The 23,360-nt window shown below is 54.9% G+C and overlaps 1 protein-coding gene across 1 annotated transcript in view; it reads left to right on the forward strand.

Moving 5' to 3' along the window:
• The window catches only part of cps1 (carbamoyl-phosphate synthase 1, mitochondrial), a 345,020-nt gene that overhangs the window by 280,283 nt on the left and 41,377 nt on the right, over positions 1-23,360 (forward strand). The window contains exons 27-29 of the mRNA XM_067988237.1: positions 9,748-9,855; positions 15,638-15,727; positions 20,621-20,791. Coding sequence (XP_067844338.1) covers positions 9,748-9,855; positions 15,638-15,727; positions 20,621-20,791 — 369 coding nt within the window. The remainder of the gene's footprint in view (positions 1-9,747; positions 9,856-15,637; positions 15,728-20,620; positions 20,792-23,360) is intronic.

Genomic DNA, 23,360 nt, shown 5'->3' on the forward strand with positions numbered 1-23,360 from the left:
AACTCAGCACCATTTGCCCAAATGCCGATTGCGCCCAAAGCGGAAATTCCAAGCTGAGATACTTAAAAGATTGGCAGTACTCCAAGTGGATAAGTCACCTGGTCCAGATGGGATGCATCCTGTGTTACTGAGGGAAGTAAGGGTGGAAATTGCGGAGGTTCTGGCCACAATTTTGCAATCCTCCTAGATATGGGAGCGGTGCCAGAGGACTGGAGGATTGCAAATGTTACACCCCTGTTCAAAAAAGGGGAGAGAGATAAATCCAGGAACTACAGGCCAGTCAGCCTAACGTCGGTGGTGGGGAAACTTTGAGACAATATTCCGGGACAAAATTAATTGACACTTGAAAAAGTATGGGCTGATAAATGAAAGTCAGCACGGATTTGTTAAAGGAAAATCGTGTTTGGCTAACCTGATTGAGTTCCGAACGGCCCCGTCCCGGGACGCTCTCGCGTTCCGACCGGGCCCCGCCCCGGGGCGCTCTCGCGTTCCGACCGGGCCCCGTCCCGGGACGCTCTCTCGTTCCGACCGGGCCCCGTCCCGGGGCGCTCTCGCGTTCCGACCGGCCCCGCCCCGGGGCGCTCTCTCGTTCCGACCGGGCCCCGTCCCGGGGCGCTCTCGCGTTCCGACCGGCCCCGCCCCGGGGCGCTCTCGCGTTCCGACCGGGCCCCGCCCCGGGGCGCTCTCGCGTTCCGACCGGGCCCCGTCCCGGGACGCTCTCTCGTTCCGACCGGGCCCCGTCCCGGGACGCTCTCTCGTTCCGACCGGGCCCCGTCCCGGGACGCTCTCTCGTTCCGACCGGGCCCCGTCCCGGGACGCTCTCGCGTTCCGACCGGGCCCCGTCCCGGGACGCTCTCTCGTTCCGACCGGGCCCCGTCCCGGGACGCTCTCTCGTTCCGACCGGGCCCCGTCCCGGGACGCTCTCGCGTTCCGACCGGGCCCCGTCCCGGGACGCTCTCGCGTTCCGACCGGGCCCCGTCCCGGGACGCTCTCGCGTTCCGACCGGGCCCCGTCCCGGGACGCTCTCTCGTTCCGACCGGGCCCCGTCCCGGGACGCTCTCTCGTTCCGACCGGGCCCCGTCCCGGGACGCTCTCTCGTTCCGACCGGGCCCCGTCCCGGGACGCTCTCGCGTTCCGACCGGGCCCCGCCCCGGGGCGCTCTCGCGTTCCGACCGGGCCCCGTCCCGGGACGCTCTCTCGTTCCGACCGGGCCCCGTCCCGGGGCGCTCTCGCGTTCCGACCGGCCCCGCCCCGGGGCGCTCTCTCGTTCCGACCGGGCCCCGTCCCGGGGCGCTCTCGCGTTCCGACCGGCCCCGCCCCGGGGCGCTCTCGCGTTCCGACCGGCCCCGCCCCGGGGCGCTCTCGCGTTCCGACCGGGCCCCGCCCCGGGGCGCTCTCGCGTTCCGACCGGGCCCCGTCCCGGGACGCTCTCTCGTTCCGACCGGGCCCCGTCCCGGGACGCTCTCTCGTTCCGACCGGGCCCCGTCCCGGGACGCTCTCTCGTTCCGACCGGGCCCCGTCCCGGGACGCTCTCGCGTTCCGACCGGGCCCCGTCCCGGGACGCTCTCTCGTTCCGACCGGGCCCCGTCCCGGGACGCTCTCTCGTTCCGACCGGGCCCCGTCCCGGGACGCTCTCTCGTTCCGACCGGGCCCCGTCCCGGGACGCTCTCTCGTTCCGACCGGGCCCCGTCCCGGGGCGCTCTCGCGTTCCGACCGGGCCCCGCCCCGGGGCGCTCTCGCGTTCCGACCGGGCCCCGTCCCGGGGCGCTCTCTCGTTCCGACCGGGCCCCGTCCCGGGACGCTCTCTCGTTCCGACCGGGCCCCGTCCCGGGACGCTCTCTCGTTCCGACCGGGCCCCGTCCCGGGACGCTCTCGCGTTCCGACCGGGCCCCGTCCCGGGACGCTCTCGCGTTCCGACCGGGCCCCGTCCCGGGACGCTCTCGCGTTCCGACCGGGCCCCGCCCCGGGGCGCTCTCGCGTTCCGACCGGGCCCCGTCCCGGGACGCTCTCGCGTTCCGACCGGGCCCCGTCCCGGGACGCTCTCGCGTTCCGACCGGGCCCCGCCCCGGGGCGCTCTCGCGTTCCGACCGGGCCCCGTCCCGGGACGCTCTCGCGTTCCGACCGGGCCCCGTCCCGGGGCGCTCTCGCGTTCCGACCGGGCCCCGTCCCGGGACGCTCTCTCGTTCCGACCGGGCCCCGTCCCGGGACGCTCTCTCGTTCCGACCGGGCCCCGTCCCGGGACGCTCTCTCGTTCCGACCGGGCCCCGCCCCGGGGCGCTCTCGCGTTCCGACCGGGCCCCGTCCCGGGGCGCTCTCTCGTTCCGACCGGGCCCCGTCCCGGGACGCTCTCTCGTTCCGACCGGGCCCCGTCCCGGGACGCTCTCTCGTTCCGACCGGGCCCCGTCCCGGGACGCTCTCGCGTTCCGACCGGGCCCCGTCCCGGGACGCTCTCGCGTTCCGACCGGGCCCCGTCCCGGGACGCTCTCGCGTTCCGACCGGGCCCCGTCCCGGGACGCTCTCTCGTTCCGACCGGGCCCCGTCCCGGGACGCTCTCTCGTTCCGACCGGGCCCCGTCCCGGGACGCTCTCTCGTTCCGACCGGCCCCGTCCCGGGACGCTCTCTCGTTCCGACCGGGCCCCGTCCCGGGACGCTCTCTCGTTCCGACCGGGCCCCGTCCCGGGACGCTCTCGCGTTCCGACCGGGCCCCGTCCCGGGACGCTCTCTCGTTCCGACCGGGCCCCGTCCCGGGACGCTCTCGCGTTCCGACCGGGCCCCGTCCCGGGACGCTCTCTCGTTCCGACCGGGCCCCGTCCCGGGACGCTCTCTCGTTCCGACCGGGCCCCGTCCCGGGACGCTCTCTCGTTCCGACCGGGCCCCGTCCCGGGACGCTCTCTCGTTCCGACCGGGCCGCTCTCGCGTTCCGACCGGGCCCCGTCCCGGGACGCTCTCTCGTTCCGACCGGGCCCCGTCCCGGGACGCTCTCTCGTTCCGACCGGGACGCTCTCTCGTTCCGACCGGGCCGCTCTCGCGTTCCGACCGGGCCCCGTCCCGGGACGCTCTCTCGTTCCGACCGGGCCGCTCTCGCGTTCCGACCGGGCCCCGTCCCGGGACGCTCTCTCGTTCCGACCGGGACGCTCTCTCGTTCCGACCGGGCCCCGTCCCGGGACGCTCTCTCGTTCCGACCGGGCCCCGCCCCGGGGCGCTCTCGCGTTCCGACCGGGCCCCGTCCCGGGACGCTCTCGCGTTCCGACCGGGCCCCGTCCCGGGACGCTCTCTCGTTCCGACCGGGCCCCGTCCCTGGACGCTCTCTCGTTCCGACCGGGCCCCGCTCCGGGACGCTCTCTCGTTCCGACCGGGCCCCGTCCCGGGACGCTCTCGCGTTCCGACCGGGCCCCGCCCCGGGGCGCTCTCGCGTTCCGACCGGGCCCCGTCCCGGGGCGCTCTCTCGTTCCGACCGGGCCCCGTCCCGGGACGCTCTCTCGTTCCGACCGGGCCCCGTCCCGGGACGCTCTCTCGTTCCGACCGGGCCCCGTCCCGGGACGCTCTCGCGTTCCGACCGGGCCCCGTCCCGGGACGCTCTCGCGTTCCGACCGGGCCCCGTCCCGGGACGCTCTCGCGTTCCGACCGGGCCCCGTCCCGGGACGCTCTCTCGTTCCGACCGGGCCCCGTCCCGGGACGCTCTCTCGTTCCGACCGGGCCCCGTCCCGGGACGCTCTCTCGTTCCGACCGGCCCCGTCCCGGGACGCTCTCTCGTTCCGACCGGGCCCCGTCCCGGGACGCTCTCTCGTTCCGACCGGGCCCCGTCCCGGGACGCTCTCGCGTTCCGACCGGGCCCCGTCCCGGGACGCTCTCTCGTTCCGACCGGGCCCCGTCCCGGGACGCTCTCGCGTTCCGACCGGGCCCCGTCCCGGGACGCTCTCTCGTTCCGACCGGGCCCCGTCCCGGGACGCTCTCTCGTTCCGACCGGGCCCCGTCCCGGGACGCTCTCTCGTTCCGACCGGGCCCCGTCCCGGGACGCTCTCTCGTTCCGACCGGGCCGCTCTCGCGTTCCGACCGGGCCCCGTCCCGGGACGCTCTCTCGTTCCGACCGGGCCCCGTCCCGGGACGCTCTCTCGTTCCGACCGGGACGCTCTCTCGTTCCGACCGGGCCGCTCTCGCGTTCCGACCGGGCCCCGTCCCGGGACGCTCTCTCGTTCCGACCGGGCCGCTCTCGCGTTCCGACCGGGCCGCTCTCGCGTTCCGACCGGGCCCCGTCCCGGGACGCTCTCTCGTTCCGACCGGGACGCTCTCTCGTTCCGACCGGGCCCCGTCCCGGGACGCTCTCTCGTTCCGACCGGGCCCCGCCCCGGGGCGCTCTCGCGTTCCGACCGGGCCCCGTCCCGGGACGCTCTCGCGTTCCGACCGGGCCCCGTCCCGGGACGCTCTCTCGTTCCGACCGGGCCCCGTCCCTGGACGCTCTCTCGTTCCGACCGGGCCCCGCTCCGGGACGCTCTCTCGTTCCGACCGGGCCCCGTCCCGGGACGCTCTCGCGTTCCGACCGGGCCCCGTCCCGGGACGCTCTCTCGTTCCGACCGGGCCCCGTCCCGGGACGCTCTCTCGTTCCGACCGGGCCCCGTCCCGGGACGCTCTCTCGTTCCGACCGGGCCCCGTCCCGGGGCGCTCTCTCGTTCCGACCGGGCCCCGTCCCGGGACGCTCTCGCGTTCCGACCGGGCCCCGTCCCGGGACGCTCTCTCGTTCCGACCGGGCCCCGTCCCGGGACGCTCTCTCGTTCCGACCGGGCCCCGTCCCGGGACGCTCTCTCGTTCCGACCGGGCCCCGCCCCGGGGCGCTCTCGCGTTCCGACCGGGCCCCGCCCCGGGGCGCTCTCGCGTTCCGACCGGGCCCGTCCCGGGGCGCTCTCTCGTTCCGACCGGGCCCGTCCCGGGGCGCTCTCTCGTTCCGACCGGCCCCGCCCCGGGGCGCTCTCGCGTTCCGACCGGCCCCGCCCCGGGGCGCTCTCTCGTTCCGACCGGGCCCGTCCCGGGGCGCTCTCTCGTTCCGACCGGCCCCGTCCCGGGGCGCTCTCGCGTTCCGACCGGGCCCCGCCCCGGGGCGCTCTCTCGTTCCGACCGGCCCCGCCCCGGGGCGCTCTCTCGTTCCGACCGGGCCCGTCCCGGGGCGCTCTCGCGTTCCGACCGGGCCCCGCCCCGGGGCGCTCTCTCGTTCCGACCGGGCCCGTCCCGGGGCGCTCTCGCGTTCCGACCGGGCCCGCCCCGGGGCGCTCTCGCGTTCCGACCGGGCCCCGCCCCGGGGCGCTCTCTCGTTCCGACCGGCCCCGCCCCGGGACGCTCTCGCGTTCCGACCGGGCCCCGCCCCGGGGCGCTCTCGCGTTCCGACCGGCCCCGCCCCGGGACGCTCTCGCGTTCCGACCGGGCCCGCCCCGGGGCGCTCTCGCGTTCCGACCGGGCCCCGCCCCGGGGCGCTCTCTCGTTCCGACCGGCCCCGCCCCGGGGCGCTCTCTCGTTCCGACCGGCCCCGCCCCGGGGCGCTCTCGCGTTCCGACCGGGCCCGTCCCGGGGCGCTCTCTCGTTCCGACCGGCCCCGCCCCGGGGCGCTCTCTCGTTCCGACCGGCCCCGCCCCGGGGCGCTCTCTCGTTCCGACCGGGCCCGTCCCGGGGCGCTCTCGCGTTCCGACCGGGCCCCGTCCCGGGACGCTCTCTCGTTCCGACCGGCCCCGCCCCGGGGCGCTCTCTCGTTCCGACCGGCCCCGCCCCGGGGCGCTCTCTCGTTCCGACCGGGCCCGTCCCGGGGCGCTCTCGCGTTCCGACCGGGCCCCGCCCCGGGGCGCTCTCTCGTTCCGACCGGCCCCGCCCCGGGGCGCTCTCGCGTTCCGACCGGGCCCCGCCCCGGGGCGCTCTCGCGTTCTGCCAAGCCGGCACACTGTGTCACTAACTATATGAGTTAGATGTAGTTTGTTGTGACCCGGGTTATGAACTGCGACCCGGGTATTGATAGTAACAGTTCTTGTGTAACTCATGGTGGGGACTCACACCCGGTGATGTCCAGCAGCACCAGATGTTTCCTTTTATTTATTTTGAAAAGTTTGTAATGAAGAGGCTGCAGAGTCCGAGCCCACACACAGGAATCCTGCATAGAGCTCAGTCCCCAGACTCCCTGCTCTGTGACAGCTGCAGTCTCCACGGTTGGCACTCTCTAGGTCAACCTCCCTGGTCACAGTTTGGGACGAAGGAGGCCATTCAGCCCCTCGAGCCTGTTCTGCCATTCAATACATCATGGCTAAGCTTCAGCTTAACTCCATTTACCCTCCTTTGCTCCCTTACCCAACAAAATTCTATCAATCTCAGCGTTGAAAGTTTCAATTGAGCCCCATCATCCACAGCCTTTTGGGGGGAGACAGTTCCAGATTTCCACTCCCCTTTGTGTGAAAAAGTGTTTCCTGATTTTACCCCTGAACGGCCTAGCTCTAATTTTAAGATTGTGCCCCCTTGTTGCTGCACTTCTGGGTAACCAGTTCATGCAGGGCCTCACCCCCTTCCCTAATCCATCACCTTGGGTGTTATAATTGGATAGCCCGGTGGTGAAGGATTGAATACTGGAGCCTGGTCTTCAGGGGGTAAAGGATTGAATACTGGAGCCTGGTCTTCAGGGGGTGAAGGATTGAATACTGGAGCCTGGTCTTCAGGGGGTGAAGGATTGAATACTGGAGCCTGGTCTTCAGGGGGTGAAGGATTGAATACTGGAGCCTGGTCTTCAGGGGGTGAAGGATAGAATGCTGGAGCCTGGTCTTCAGGGGGTGAAGGATTGAATACTGGAGCCTGGTCTACAGGGGGTGAAGGATAGAATACTGGAGCCTGGTCTTCAGGGGGTGAAGGATAGAATACTGGAGTCTGGTCTTCAGGTGGTGAAGGATTGAATACTGGAGCCTGGTCTTCAGGGGGTGAAGGATTGAATACTGGAGCCCGGTCTTCAGGGGGTGAAGGATTGAATACTGGAGCCTGGTCTTCAGGGGGTGAAGGATTGAATACTGGAGCCCGGTCTTCAGGGGGTGAAGGATTGAATACTGGAGCCTGGTCTACAGGGGGTGAAGGATAGAATACTGGAGCCTGGTCTTCAGGTGGTGAAGGATTGAATACTGGAGCCTGGTCTTCAGGGGGTGAAGGATTGAATACTGGAGCCTGGTCTTCAGGGGGTGAAGGATTGAATACTGGAGCCTGGTCTTCAGGGGGTGAAGGATAGAATACTGGAGCCTGGTCTTCAGGTGGTGAAGGATAGAATACTGGAGCCTGGTCTTCAGGTGGTGAAGGATTGAATACTGGAGCCTGGTCTTCAGGGGGTGAAGGATAGAATACTGGAGCCTGGTCTTCAGGTGGTGAAGGATTGAATACTGGAGCCTGGTCTTCAGGTGGTGAAGGATTGAATACTGGAGCCTGGTCTTCAGAGGGTGAAGGATTGAATACTGGAGCCTGGTCTTCAGGGGGTGAAGGATTGAATACTGGAGCCTGGTCTTCAGGGGGTGAAGGATAGAATACTGGAGCCTGGTCTTCAGGGGGTGAAGGATTGAATACTGGAGCCTGGTCTTCAGGGGGTGAAGGATTGAATACTGGAGCCTGGTCTTCAGGGGGTGAAGGATAGAATACTGGAGCCTGGTCTTCAGGGGGTGAAGGATTGAATACTGGAGCCTGGTCTTCAGGGGGTGAAGGATTGAATACTGGAGCCTGGTCTTCAGGGGCTGAAGGATAGAATACTGGAGCCTGGTCTTCAGGGGGTGAAGGATTGAATACTGGAGCCTGGTCTTCAGGTGGTGAAGGATAGAATACTGGAGCCTGGTCTTCAGGCGGTGAAGGATTGAATACTGGAGCCTGGTCTTCAGGGGGTGAAGGATAGAATACTGGAGCCTGGTCTTCAGGGGGTGAAGGATTGAATACTGGAGCCTGGTCTTCAGGGGGTGAAGGATGGAATACTGGAGCCTGGTCTTCAGGGGGTGAAGGATTGAATACTGGAGCCTGGTCTTCAGGGGGTGAAGGATAGAATACTGGAGCCTGGTCTTCAGGGGGTGAAGGATAGAATACTGGAGCCTGGTCTTCAGGGGGTGAAGGATTGAATACTGGAGCCTGGTCTTTAGTTGCTTCCAACCTTACACACACCCCACACCCTAGATAAACTCTCCTATAAACCCCCAATTGTAGAGGAAGTGAGGGACCTTGGAGTGCGTGTCCACAGATCCCTGAAGGTAGCAGGACGGGTCGATAAGGTGGTTAAAAAGGGCATATGGGATACTTTCCTTTATTAGCTGAGGCATAGAATATAAGAGTTTATGCTGGAACTGTATAAAACACTAGTTAGGCCACAGCTTGAGTACTGTGTACAGTTCTGGTCACCACATTACAGGAAAGATGTGATTGCACTAGAGAGGGTACAGAGGAGATTTACGAGGATGTTCCCAGGGCTGGAGAATTTTACCTATGAGAAAAGATTGGATAGGCTGAGGTTGTTCTCTTCGGAACAGAGGAGGCTGAGGAGAGATTTAATTGAGGTGTATAAAATTATGATGGGCCTAGATAGTGTGGACAGGAAGGACCTATTTCCCTTAGCAGAGGGGTCAGTGACCAGGGGGCATAGATTTAAAGTAATTGGTAGAAGGATTAGAGGGGAGCTGAGGAAAAAATTTTTCACCCAGAGGGTGGTGGGGGTCTGGAACTCACTGCCTGAAAGGGTGGTAGAGGCAGAAACCCTCAACTCATTTAAAAAGTACCTGGATGAGCACCTGAAGAACTGTAACCTACAGGGCGACGGACCAAGTGCTGGAAAGTGGGATTAGGCTGGGTGGCTCATTTACGGTCGGTGAGGACACGATGGGCCGAAAGGCCTCCTTCTGTGCCGTAAATTTTCAATGTTTCTAATTGATACCCACCACCGGAATACAGTTAACACTAATTGATATAAATCATACAATTAACATTCGGGTATTTCGACTTCCTTTTATAGGGGCCCTCCGTGTGCCTCAGGACCGTTGTGGACCCTTACTCCTCCACAAACCCCTATTGGCTATATTTCCCTTTCAATGTTTGCAGGAGCTCGTTCTCATTTCCCCGCCCTCTCCTGAGCCTTTCCCCTTCCCTCCGTTGAGTGGATTTCCCAGACCCGTTTCCCCCCCCCCCCCCCGCCCACCCCCGACTCCCACCCCCAGCTGGATTTCCTGTCGGTAAGCTCCTCCCCTCCCCCACTGACTGGATCACCCCGACCTTTGCCCCTTCCACCCTACTTGGCTGAATTTAGCAGTCATTTCTCCCCCTCACACTGGGAGGATTCCCCAGGAAGCAGCACTGAACAGCACCTCCTCCTCTTCCCATCTCCCCTTTCCTCACCCTAATTGCATCCCCATCCCTTCCCTTTATCCATCCCACCTCGCCTTCCTTCTCTTTCTCCCACCTCCCCGCCCCCCCCCCCCCCCCCCCCACCTTGTGAATCTTCTCGATATGAATATTGCCCTTGGCCTTGAGCCTCCACGTGTAACGCCATGGGAGATTGAGTAGTAAGGACCCTGTAATCCTGCACACAAAGGCCCTGAAGACCGAGATCCATCTGGGACAGGAGGTTTCTTGGTTTTGATTCTGATTTCGGGTGGTTTCAATCTCACGAGGTTTGCTGTTCGCGGCAGTCAGTTTAAACAAAGGCCTGCCGTCTCCGCACCATGCTCTTGGTGAAGACTGATTGCTAATTGCTGTGTTTGTTTCTGCCCCTGCCAGGTGCTCGCTCACGCTATCACAGAACATGTGGAAGATGCAGGTGTTCATTCTGGAGACGCGACACTGATCCTCCCAACGCAGACCATCAGCCAAGGAGCCTTGGAGAAGGTTAGGAGCCAACCTCAAGTGTCATAGAATCATACAGCACAGGAAGAGGCCATTCAGCCCATCGTGCCTGTGCCGGCTCTTTGAAAGAGCTATCCAATTAGTCCCACTCCCTTGCTCTTTCCTCATCGCCCTGTAAATTTTTTCCTTTCAAGTATTTATCTAATTCCCTTTTGAAAGTTAATTATTGAATCTGCTTCCACCGCCCTTTCAGACAGCGCATTCCAGATCATAACAACTCGCTGCGTAAAAAAACATTCTCCTCATCTCTTTCCCCCCCCCCGGCTCTTTTGCCAATTATCTTAAATCTGTGTCCTCTGGTTACCGACCCTCCTGCCACTGGAAACAGTTTCTCCTTATTTACTCTATCAAAACTCGTCATAATGTTTAACACCTATTAAATCTCCCCTTAACCTTCTCTGCTCGAAGGAGAACAATCCCAGCTTCTCCAGTCTCTCCACATAATCGAAACCCCTCAATCGTCCAGTGTATTAATTAAACAGTGTGTCACTGCTATTGTCACTAAAAGACACTTGAGTGTCTGCATAGGAACAGGAGGAGGCCATTCAGCCCCTCGAGCCTGTTCCGCCATTCAGTTAGATCATGGCTGATCTGTGTCCTAACTCCATTTACCTGCCATGGCTCCATATCTCCTGATACTCTTACCCGACAAAAATCTATTGATCTCGGCCTTGCAAGCTTCAATTCACCCCCAGCATCCACACCCTTTTGGGGGAACATACAAACAGGGGTAGGCCATTCAGCCCCTCAAGCCTGTTCCACCATTCAATGAGATCATGGCTGATCTGTATCCTAACTCCATCCATCCGCCTTGGCTCCATGTCCCTTAATACCTTTGGCTAGAAAAAACCTATTGATCTCCGATTTAAAATTATTAATTGAGCTCGCATCTACTGCTCTCGTGGGAGAGAGTTCCACACTTCGACCACTCTCTGTGTGAAGAAGTGATTCCTAACTTCTCTCCTCAATGGCCTGGCTCTGATTTTAAGGTTATGTCCCCTTGTCTTAGATTTCCCCACCAGGGGAAAAACTTTCTCTCTATCCACCCTATCAATTCCTTTCAAAATCCTAAAAACCTCAATCAAATCAAATCACCCTTTAACCTTCCATACTCCATGGAATACAAACCTAGTTTATGTAATCTCTCCTCATAATTTAACCCTTGGATCCCTGGTAACATTCTGGTGAATCTGCACTGCACTCCTTCCAAGGTCAATACATCCTTTCTAAGGTGCGGTGCCCAGAACTGTACACAGTACTCCTGATGTGGTCTAACCAGGGCTTTGTATAGCTGTAGTAAAACTTCCTCCCCTTTATATTCTAGCCCTCTAGTTATAAAGGCTAACATTTCATTAGTCTTTTTGATTATTTACTACATTTTAATGATCTGTGTACACAGACCCCTAAATCTCTTTGGACCTCCACTGTTCCAGCTTTTCACCATTTAAAAAAAATACTCTGATTGACTTTTTTTGGTCCAAAATGGATGACCTCACACTTGCCTGTGTTGAAATCCGTCTGCCACAGTTTGCACAAGGGAGAGAGTTACAGATTTCCACTACTCTTTGTGGGGGAGAAAGTATTTCCTGATCTCACTCTTAAGTGGCCTAACTCTAATTTTAAGATTGTGCTTCCATAAGGAGCTCGCACAGAAGACCAGGCCCAGAAATAACTGGTGCACAGAGGCCACTCACTCGTTCACACTCCCAGCACTGACATCCTGGCTGGACTTACAATAGTAGCATTCACCAAACATAACCCACAGATTATTATTCCCTGCGCTTCAGTATAAGTTCCGTCTCCTCTGTCCCCTCAGCCATCTCGATACTGGTGGGAGTGCTGTAGTCGAGAGCATGTCCGTGAGGTAGGGCTGCAGCGGGATAAGAATTCACCAACTGTGATTATCTGGGAATTTCAATGGTCCAACACTCCCAGGGGGAGGGCAGCCTGGGTGAGAGAAAGGGTCCAGTTCCGGTGCCAGTATAACTGGCTTCCCTGGAGCACAGTCGTCATTGGGGTCTTGAACTGCAACTGTCCTTGCACTGAAATGTCCCCCCTTAATCACCCATATTGTCAGAGCAGAAGCCGACAAACTCCAAGGGTTTGTTGCTTCAGTTGTACAGATGTTCAGCAGCTGTTTCCCAGCCATCAAACAAAGTTTGCTTAGTTTGTTTAAAAATGTACTGTTCTCTTTTAGTCTTTTTCTCTAGTTTCTCTCCTATCTCCCCCCGGGCCTCCTCTGCGCTCATTAAGTCTGAGTTCCACCTCCTGCTCCCTTGACCCCATTCCCACTAAACTGCTGGCCCCAGGCTAACTCACATTGTAACTGGTTCTCTCTCCTCATGTACTGCCCCTTTTGCTTCAAAACCCCCGCCATCTGCATTCCCCCCTCCCGTCAAAACATCCATCCTCGTTGTCTCTGTCCTTGTTAACTGCTGCCCAATCTCCAGCCTCCCTTTCCTCTCCAGACCCCTTGAATGGGCTGTAACCTTCCAAGAAATGAATACTTTGCGTCTGTCTTCACAAAAGAGGGGGACGTGCAGACATTGTAGTTAAGGAGGAGGAGAGTGAAATATTGGATGGGATAAACACAGTGAGAGAGGAAATATTAAGGGGTTTAGCATCTTTGAAAGTAGATGAATCACCAGGCCCGGATGAAATGTATCCCAGGCTGTTAAGAGAAGCAAGGGAGGAAATAGCGGAGGATCTGACCATCATTTTCCAATCCTCCCTGGCTACAGGCGTGGTGCTGGAGGATTGGAGGACTGCTAACCATTGTTTAAAAAGAGAGCGAAGGATAGGCCAAATACTTACAGGCCAGTCAGTCTAACCTCGGTGGTGGGCAAATTATTGGAATCAATTCTGAGGGACAGGATAAACCGTCACTTAGAAAGACACGGAGTAATCAAGGACAGTCAGCATGGATTTGTTAAGGGAAGGTCGTGTCTAACTAACTTGATTGAATTTTTTAAGGAGGATCGATGAGGGTAACGTAATTGATGTAGTCTAGATGGATTTTAGCAAGTCTTTTGACAAGGTCCCACATGGCAGATTGGTCAAAAAAGTAAAAGCCTATGGGATCCAAGGGAAAGTGGAAAATTGGATCCAAAATTGGCTCAGTGGCAGGAAGCAAAGGGTCGACAGGTGTTTTTGTGACTGGAAGGCTGTTTCCAGTGGGGTTCCACAGAGCCCAGTATTAGCTCCCTTGCTTTTTATGGTCTATATTAATGATTTGGACTTAAATGTAAGGGGCATGATTAAGAAGTTTGCAGATGATACAAAAATTGACCGTGTGATTGATAGTGAGGAGGAAAGCTGTAGACTGCAGGAAGATATCAATGGACTGGTCAGATGGGCAGAAAAGTGGCAAATGGAATTCAATCCGGAGAAGTGTGAGGTAATACATTGGTGAGGGCAAACAAGGCAAGGGAATACACAATAAATGGGAGGATACTGAGAGGTGTAGAGGAACAAAGGGACCTTGGAGTGCATGTCCACAGATCCCTGAAGGTAGCAGGACAGGTAGATAAGGTGGTTAAAAAGGCATTTGGGATACTTTCCTTTATAAGCCGAGGAATAGAATATAAGAGCAGGGAGGTTATGCTAGAAGTTGTATAAAACATTGGTTAGGCCACAGCTTAAGTACTGTGACAGTTCTGGTCACCACATTACAGGAAGGATGCGATTGCACTAGAGAGGGTGCAGAGGAGATTTACGAGGATGTTCCCAGGGCTGGAGAATTTTAGCTATGAGGAAAGTTTGGATCGGCTGGGGTTGTTTTCTTTGGAACAGAGGAGGCTGAGGGGAGATTTAATTGAGGTGTATAAAATTATGAGGGGCCTAGATAGAGTGGATAGGGAGGACCTATTTCCCTTAGCGGAGGGGTCAATAACCAGGGGGCATGGAACTATAGAAAAGATACAGCACAGAAGGAGGCCATTCGGCCCATCGTGTCCATGCCGGTTCAAAGAACAACCAGGAGCCCATTCTAATCCCACCTTCCAGCACCCGGTCCGTAGCCCTGCAGCTGACAGCACTTTAGGTGCAGGTCCAGGTACTTTTTTAAAAGAGTTGATGGTCCCTGCCTCTACCACCAATTCGGGCAGCGAATTCCATACACCCACCACCCTCTGGGTAAAAATGTTTCTCCCCATGTCCCCTCTAATCCTTCCACCAATCAGCTTAAATCTATGTCCTCTAGTTCTTGAACTCTCCACTAGGGGAAACAGGTACTTCCTGTCTACTCTATCTGGGCCCCTCAAATTTGTGCACGAGATTAAAATAATTATAGAAGGATTAGAGGGGAGCTGAAGAGAATGTTTTCACCCAGAGGGTGGTGGGGGTCTGGAACTCACTGCCTGAGAGGGTGGGAGAGGCAGAAACCCTCAACTCATTTAAAAAGTACCTGGATGAGCACTTGAAGTGCCGTAACCTACAGGGCTACGGACCACATGCTGGAAAGTGGGATTAGGCTGGTTGGCTCTTTTTCGACTCGCACAGACATGATGGGCCGAACGGCCTCCTTCTGTGACGTAACTTTCTATGATTCGAAGTGCGTGCCCATCTTTCAAGCAATGTCAGGATTGAATCTCTCTGATCAGGTTTCCCCTCCTGCCACAGCGCTGAAACAAGGTGACAAATGACATCCTCTATGACTTTGGTGAACTATCCCTCCTTCTCCTCATCCCATCTACAGCCTTTGACACAGTCAACCACATCATCCTCCTCCAATGCCTCGTCTCCATTGTGCAGCTCAGTGGGACTGCCCTCGCTTGGTTTTACCCTATCCATTCAGCCCCTCTAGCCGCTCTGCTGTTCGGTTAGATCATGGCTGATCTGCACCTCGACCCCATTTACTCGCCTTGGTTCTATCAGTCTCAGTTTTGAATTTTTCAATTGACCCCCAGCATCCACAGTTTTTTGGGGGAGAGAGTTCCAGATTTCCACTCCCCTTTGTGTGAACAAGTGCTTCCTGACATCACCCCTGAACGGCCGAGCTCTAATTTTAAGGTTATTCCCCCTTGTTCTGGACTCTCCCACCAGAGGAAATAGTTTCTCTCTCTCAATCCTATCAAATCCTTTAATCATTTTTAAAATTTTAATTAAATCACCTGTTAATCTTCTATACTCAAGGGAATACAAGCCTAGTCTGTGCAACCTGTCCTCGTAATTAAATCCTTTAAGCTCCTGTATCATTCTGGCGCTGCACTCCCTCCAAGGCCAATATATCCTTCCTGAGGGGCGGTGCCCAGAACTGAACCCAGTCTCCAGATGTGATCTAACCAGAGCTCTGTACACCTGGAACATAACTTCCACCCTTTGTATTCCAGCCCTCGAGATAAAGGCCCACATTCCATTTGCCTTTTAAATTATTTTTTGTACCTGCATCCTTGCTTTAAATGATTTAAAACTCCAAATCTCTCTGCCCCTCTATAATTCCTAGTTTCTCACCATTTAGAAAATACTCTGATTTGTCTTTCTTGGGTCCAAAGTGATGACCTCACACTTTCCCACATTGAATTCCATCTGCCCCAGTTTCACCCACTCACTGAATCTCTCAATGGCCCTTTGCAACTTCCTGCTCCCATCGACACTATTTACTGTCCCTCTTTGTCCAAGCATTTGGCCATCCGCCCTATTATCTCCTTAATCACCCGGGAAATCTCTCAGACTCCTTAATCACCCGGGAAATCTCAAGGGCTCATTAATCACCCGGGAAATCTCACGGGCTTGTTAATCACACTTTGTATTCTTTCTGCTTTAGGTAAAGATGGCAACCAGGAAGATATCCAGAGCATTCGAGATTTCTGGCCCTTTTAATGTACAGTTTCTCGTGAAAGGAAATGATGTCATGGTAAGTAACCTGCTGTGCTTTATGCTTAAAATGTGTCGCACTGTTATTTAAAGGGATTGTAAACCAGAGGAACATGCACACAGCCTAGTCCTTTCATCGTATTAATTACTACAGTCAAGTCTTCCCGAAGTCTATGCTTTTTTAGAGCCCATCGTGGTAACTAAGGGCTTTTTTTATTCGTTCATGGGATGTGGGCGTCGCTGGCGAGGCCGGCATTTATTGCCCATCCCTAATTGCCCTTGAGAAGGTGGTGGTGAGCCGCCTTCTTGAACCGCTGCAGTCCGTGTGGTGAAGGTTCTCCCACAGTGTTGTTAGGAAGGGAGTTCCAGGATTTTGACCCAGCGACGATGAAGGAACGGCGATATATTTCCAAGTCGGGATGGTGTGTGACTTGGAGGGGAACGTGCAGGTGGTGTTGTTCCCATGTGCCTGCTGCTCTTGTCCTTCTAGGTGGTAGAGGTCGCGGGTTTGGGAGGTGCTGTCGAAGAAGCCTTGGCGAGTTGCTGCAGTGCATCCTGTGGATGGTACACACTGCAGCCACAGTGTGCCAGTGGTGAAGGGAGTGAATGTTTAGGGTGGTCGAGCTTCTTGAGTGTTGTTGGAGCTGCACTCATCCAGGCAAGCTGTGTATTAATTTTGTGGTCCTCCTCTGAGCCTTGTCCAGGGTCTCTGTCACCCATCATGTGACGGGACCAGAACTGGACACAGTATTATAGATGAGGCCTAACCAAGGTCTTGTACTAGGACACTATGGCTGCCTTTATTTTATATCATCCTAGCAACACATCCTAATACTTTATTTGCTTTTGCCTCTCGACACTGCTCGTGGAACTTTAGAGACCCACGGACTATAACCCAGGTCTCCCTCCCTCTCGACAGCCTTCAGTTCACAGCCTATAATGGTATACACATGCTTGACATTAGCTTCCCCCACATGCATAACATTACATTTATCTGCATTAAATGTCATCTGCCAGACACGGGCCCATTCATTCCCCCATCGCATCGGGATCAGATTGTAATTGTATTTTCTCCTCCAAGGTTCTGACACCAGCACAGTTCCCCGTGTCGTACCTGAATTGCGAGGGTATCTTTATTCAGATTGTTGATGCAGATTGTGAGGAGTAATGGCCCTAAAACCAGTCGCCCAGGATTCAGCGAGTAACCGGTCTCTCTGAGGAGTCACTCCCGTTAATAATCACCCCTCTGTGTCGGGGAATACAATTAATCCCCAACCAAGCTAGGGTCCACCCTCCAATCCCACAGCACTCTATCTTCTATACTAACCTATTGAACGTCCAAATATACCATGTCTACACACAAGGACTTCTATTTACTGTCCTGGGAACGGAACACTTTCCATCTCAACAATGTGCTCATCCCAGTTTCAGAAGAGGTCCTGTTACTGCAGACATTTTTCCTGAACCACTCTCCCCGTGACCTCTGAGTGAGATTTCCTATTCAGGCTCATGGCCACTGGACTGAGACCGTCCCAAACTCATTTCACATGAGATCCTTACAGACTGAGACTTTCGTTCTGTCGGCCCGGGCTGGGTTTGAAATCGGGTTGTAAAGGTTGTCTTAAGGTCACTGCTCCAACTGGGTTCCAGGGCATGCTGAACAGCCTCAGTGTGTTATGTAGAATTACATAGAATTAACAACACAGAAATAGGCCAACTGGTCTATGCCGGTGTTTATGTTCCACACGAGCCTCCTCCCTCCTCTCTTCATCTCACCCTATCAGCATATCCTTCTATTTTCAGACATGTTGTTTCAATGTTTACTGATCTGAGACACTAAGTTTCACATCCCGACTGTGCTTGAGTTTTCCAAACCTAGCTTCTACTGGTTCTTCTGTTTGTTGACTTTATGCAAGTGATAAAGGAACAGGTTAATGCAAAGGCTGTAATAATCACAGCCATCAGTCTCTGAAATGCTTCAGATCACGAGTGATGGGACAATGATAAGAGTGGTTAGCAGAGCAATGCAGTGCTGTTAGTTTACACAACTCTTAGTGTGTGCAGACACGATGGGCCGAAGGGCCTCTATCCGTGCTGTATAACTCTAAAGCACTTTAGTTTAAGAAGATATCGATACATTCAGAAAAAGTACGTTTCCCTTTGGTGATGGTGTACATCCACTCTCGATCTCATAGGGCGGTGGGGAGTGGGGATTGGATGGTGGACCCCACATAAGTGGTCACGGGTGTCCCTGATTAACCAAACAGACCAGGGTGTGTATAAATCAAACATCTCACATTAGGGACCGACGGGCAGGATGGGGAGACATGGATTCCATCGATCTGTGACCAGTCGTCAGGAAGGGGATTTGTTTGGTGAATCTAACAATAAAAATGCAAGAGTGGCAAACTGCCTTTGGGTGACTGGATTGAATCGGTTTCAAGATACAAAGAGGTGATACAGGGTGCTGGTCACCCTGAGACAAGGGGCATTTAATAAAGTGCTGGTCACCCTGAGACAGGGGCATTTAATCACACTTTCTATTGAGTTTTATACAGTGGATTGATTTACAGCCACGACATCATTCACCCTAATGCTGTGGTTTACAAACTTTTCTCCTGCAAATACTGCGCTCCCGGGGCCGGCACTGCGGGCACTGCGCTCCCGGGGCGGGCGCTGTGCTCCCGGGGCGGGCGCTGTGCTCCTGGGGCCCCCATATGCCAATATTGAGACATTCCCAGGGATCCCCTGCAAATAGTCACAATTCCAGAAACTCCCTGCCCTAAATTAAAGGAAGAATTGATTGCATTTATATAGCACCTTTCATGTCCTCTTGACATCCCAAAGCCCTTCACAGCCAATGTGCTTTTGAAGTGCAGTTACTGTTTTGCGGGTATATTGCAGCCAATTTGTGCACAGCAAGATCCCACAAATAGCACTGACGTAAATGACTAGATGATCTGTTTTAGTGATGTGTGGTGAGGGATAAATATTGGCCAGGACTCCGGGAGCACACCCCTGCTTTTCTTTGAATATTGCCATGGGATCTTTTATATCCACTTGAAGAGGCAGCCAGGACTTGACAATGCACCAATCCCTCAGTAGTACATGGGCGTGTCAGTCTAGGTCCACGATTTTCTGGTGACGGTGCGACCAACTGAGCCAAGTTGTCTCAGAAGAAACTGTCAGATGCCCAAAGGGAACTAGTGCTGTCGAGGCAGATAATGTATTTTATTGGAATGCAGCAGCAGTAATAGTGTTTGAGAGTCATGGGCAGGAAATATTTATCAGAGCTCCAGAGACATTGCTAAGACATCCCCGCCCCCAATCGGGCTGATCCCCTCGACAACTGCCCAGGCTCCAGTTTGAAAATCTGTAACACTAGTGAGCAGAAAAAATCCTCAAAATAAATGGAAGGATAAAACTTTGCTTCGTCCCTAACTACTTAGGATTAAACGCCCTGTATAGGAGTATTTATACTGGTTGTAGGACAGCAGAATAGCACAGCTGACTTGGCCAAATGCAGGAGAATTGAGCACTGATAGAGTCCCGGGGGGTCGGAGCTCGGGTGGTAGGGTCCCGGGGGGTCGGAGCAGGGTCGGAGGGTCCCGGGGGGGGGGTCGGAGCAGGGTCGGAGGGTCCCGGGGGGGGTCGGAGCAGGGTTGGAGGGTCCCAGGGGGTCGGAGCTCGGGTGGTAGGGTCCCGGGGGGTCGGAGCTCGGGTGGTAGGGTCCCGGGGGGTCGGAGCTCGGGTGGTAGGGTCCCGGGGGGGGGTCGGAGCAGGGTTGGAGGGTCCCGGGGGGTCGGAGCAGGGTCGGAGGGTCCTGGGGGGGGGTCGGAGCAGGGTTGGAGGGTCCCAGGGGGTCGGAGCAGGGTTGGAGGGTCCCAGGGGGTCGGAGCAGGGTCGGAGGGTCCCGGGGGGGGGTCGGAGCAGGGTTGGAGGGTCCCAGGGGGGCGGAGGTCGGGTGTTGGAGCAGGGTCGGAGGTCGGAGATCAGAGATCATGTATTGATCCACAACCTACTACTGCCCTTTTTTCTTTCTTTTCCTCCGTCCCACAAGTTCCTATTTGGGCTCCTGGGCTGATGGGATGGATGGCAAGTTGTTTCCATGGGTTATTGCAGGTCAGAGTTCACCTCCTTTACATGGGCAGCTGTTAGTGGCAACAGGAGTACCAGACGTGTGTCCTACATCACACCATCAGTGTATAGCCATTGAGGGTACTTGTAACTGTCTCTGTGGATTTTCCATATAAACCATTTGAGGCACAGACCAGCCCAGCTAACGATGCACACCCGGCCCATGTGCCAGTGATTTGACAGTAGTTTGGACTTGAAATGGTTTTAAAATCGCTTAATTGCACACGCTGCTCTTGTAGCACCTTGTGTACTGGCCTATCCTGTTGCTAACCAAGGGTAAGCATAAAGCAGTTACTGTGCTGACCGACTTGCTCCAATATTTACTAGAACATGTCCTCAACAAGTACAATTCATGACTCTGACATAAAAGAGAACAAAGTCCTAGACAAGGTAATGGACTTGAAACAAATAAACCCTCCTGGTTGGATGATATTTATCACAAGAGAGTCGGAGAGAGGAGATTTGTGAGTTACTTGCGGAACACTGAGATTTCCTTATAATTATGAATTCAATATTTACATCTCCTCATCCTCTGATTATCAGCCAGAAGAGGAATGCGTTCAGCCCATTTTAGTTCATCCAAGAAAACATATAACCCCTTGAATCGCAGCCTCAGTCTATCTCTCAAATGCGTCCGTGCTTTTTGTCTGCTCCAGTCTACCTGGAAGCCCATTTGAAATGTTTTGCCATTACTCAGTATCTGTCCCTGCAGGATTGCCAGCCATGTGGTCATTGTGCTGTTGAATCACTCAGTTATGACCAACCATTAACTCTTTCTCCCTGTTTCTTTCTCCAGGTGATAGAATGTAACCTCAGGGCATCCAGATCCTGCCCCTTTGTCTCAAAGACCATTGGAGTTGATCTTATCAATGTGGCCACGCGAGTGATGACTGGAGAGAGCTTGGATGAGTCACTTCTGCCATCGCTAGAAAACCCCATCATACCTACAGAATATGTGGGCATCAAGGTACTGTTAGTAATCTCTAACGGACTGAGTACGAGGGAGGTAATCACACTAATACAGTCCAAGGTACTGTTAGTAATCTCTGTAATGGACTGAGTACGAGGGAGGTAATCACACTAATACAGTCCAAGGTACTGTTAGTAATCTCTAACGGACTGAGTACGAGGGAGGTAATCACACTAATACAGTCCAAGGTACTGTTAGTAATCTCTAACGGACTGAGTACGAGGGAGGTAATCACACTAATACAGTCCAAGGTACTGTTAGTAATCTCTAACGGACTGATTACGAGGGAGGTAATCACACTAATACAGTCCAAGGTACTGTTAGTAATCTCTAACGGACTGAGTACGAGGGAGGTAATCACACTAATACAGTCCAAGGTACTGTTAGTAATCTCTAACGGACTGATTACGAGGGAGGTAACCACACTAATACAGTCCAAGGTACTGTTAGTAATCTCTAACGGACTGAGTACGAGGGAGGTAATCACACTAATACAGTCCAAGGTACTGTTAGTAATCTCTAACGGACTGAGTACGAGGGAGGTAATCACACTAATACAGTCCAAGGTACTGTTAGTAATCTCTAACGGACTGATTACGAGGGAGGTAATCACACTAATACAGTCCAAGGTACTGTTAGTAATCTCTAACGGACTGAGTACGAGGGAGGTAATCACACTAATACAGTCCAAGGTACTGTTAGTAATCTCTCTAACGGACTGAGTACGAGGGAGGTAATCACACTAATACAGTCCAAGGTACTGTTAGTAATCTCTCTAACGGACTGAGTACGAGGGAGGTAATCACACTAATACAGTCCAAGGTACTGTTAGTAATCTCTCTAACGGACTGAGTACGAGGGAGGTAATCACACTAATACAGTCCAAGGTACTGTTAGTAATCTCTCTAACGGACTGAGTACGAGGGAGGTAATCACACTAATACAGTCCAAGGTACTGTTAGTAATCTCTCTAACGGACTGAGTACGAGGGAGGTAATCACACTAATACAGTCCAAGGTACTGTTAGTAATCTCTCTAACGGACTGAGTACGAGGGAGGTAATCACACTAATACAGTCCAAGGTACTGTTAGTAATCTCTCTAACGGACTGAGTACGAGGGAGGTAATCACACTAATACAGTCCAAGGTACTGTTAGTAATCTCTAACGGACTGAGTACGAGGGAGGTAATCACACTAATACAGTCCAAGGTACTGTTAGTAATCTCTAACGGACTGAGTACGAGGGAGGTAATCACACTAATACAGTCCAAGGTACTGTTAGTAATCTCTAACGGACTGATTACGAGGGAGGTAATCACACTAATACAGTCCAAGGTACTGTTAGTAATCTCTAACGGACTGAGTACGAGGGAGGTAATCACACTAATACAGTCCAAGGTACTGTTAGTAATCTCTAACGGACTGATTACGAGGGAGGTAACCACACTAATACAGTCCAAGGTACTGTTAGTAATCTCTAACGGACTGAGTACGAGGGAGGTAATCACACTAATACAGTCCAAGGTACTGTTAGTAATCTCTAACGGACTGAGTACGAGGGAGGTAATCACACTAATACAGTCCAAGGTACTGTTAGTAATCTCTAACGGACTGATTACGAGGGAGGTAATCACACTAATACAGTCCAAGGTACTGTTAGTAATCTCTAACGGACTGAGTACGAGGGAGGTAATCACACTAATACAGTCCAAGGTACTGTTAGTAATCTCTCTAACGGACTGAGTACGAGGGAGGTAATCACACTAATACAGTCCAAGGTACTGTTAGTAATCTCTCTAACGGACTGAGTACGAGGGAGGTAATCACACTAATACAGTCCAAGGTACTGTTAGTAATCTCTCTAACGGACTGAGTACGAGGGAGGTAATCACACTAATACAGTCCAAGGTACTGTTAGTAATCTCTCTAACGGACTGAGTACGAGGGAGGTAATCACACTAATACAGTCCAAGGTACTGTTAGTAATCTCTCTAACGGACTGAGTACGAGGGAGGTAATCACACTAATACAGTCCAAGGTACTGTTAGTAATCTCTCTAACGGACTGAGTACGAGGGAGGTAATCACACTAATACAGTCCAAGGTACTGTTAGTAATCTCTCTAACGGACTGAGTACGAGGGAGGTAATCACACTAATACAGTCCAAGGTACTGTTAGTAATCTCTAACGGACTGAGTACGAGGGAGGTAATCACACTAATACAGTCCAAGGTACTGTTAGTAATCTCTAACGGACTGAGTACGAGGGAGGTAATCACACTAATACAGTCCAAGGGGTTCCAGTGGAGCATCCAACACTACACTCTACCTATCTACAAATTTGCTGCTTTGTTAACCTGGCTCATGTTCGAAGGCTTCTGATTCCTGTGGAAATTGTGCCATTAGGAAGTCTCAGTGTATCAGGTGTGTGTATAACAGGCCTGTAATTGGTGGGAGGGGATTCCTGAGTTTTATTCCGATGCTGGGTTATTTGCTACTTTGTAATATTTTCAAGTTGCTCCTCCTTTTCTGGAGGCACCGTCACTTATTTTGGGCTCAGTGCTGC

The sequence above is a fragment of the Heptranchias perlo genome, chromosome 7, assembly GCF_035084215.1.
Source record: "Heptranchias perlo isolate sHepPer1 chromosome 7, sHepPer1.hap1, whole genome shotgun sequence".
NCBI classification, from domain to species: Eukaryota; Metazoa; Chordata; class Chondrichthyes; order Hexanchiformes; family Hexanchidae; genus Heptranchias; species Heptranchias perlo.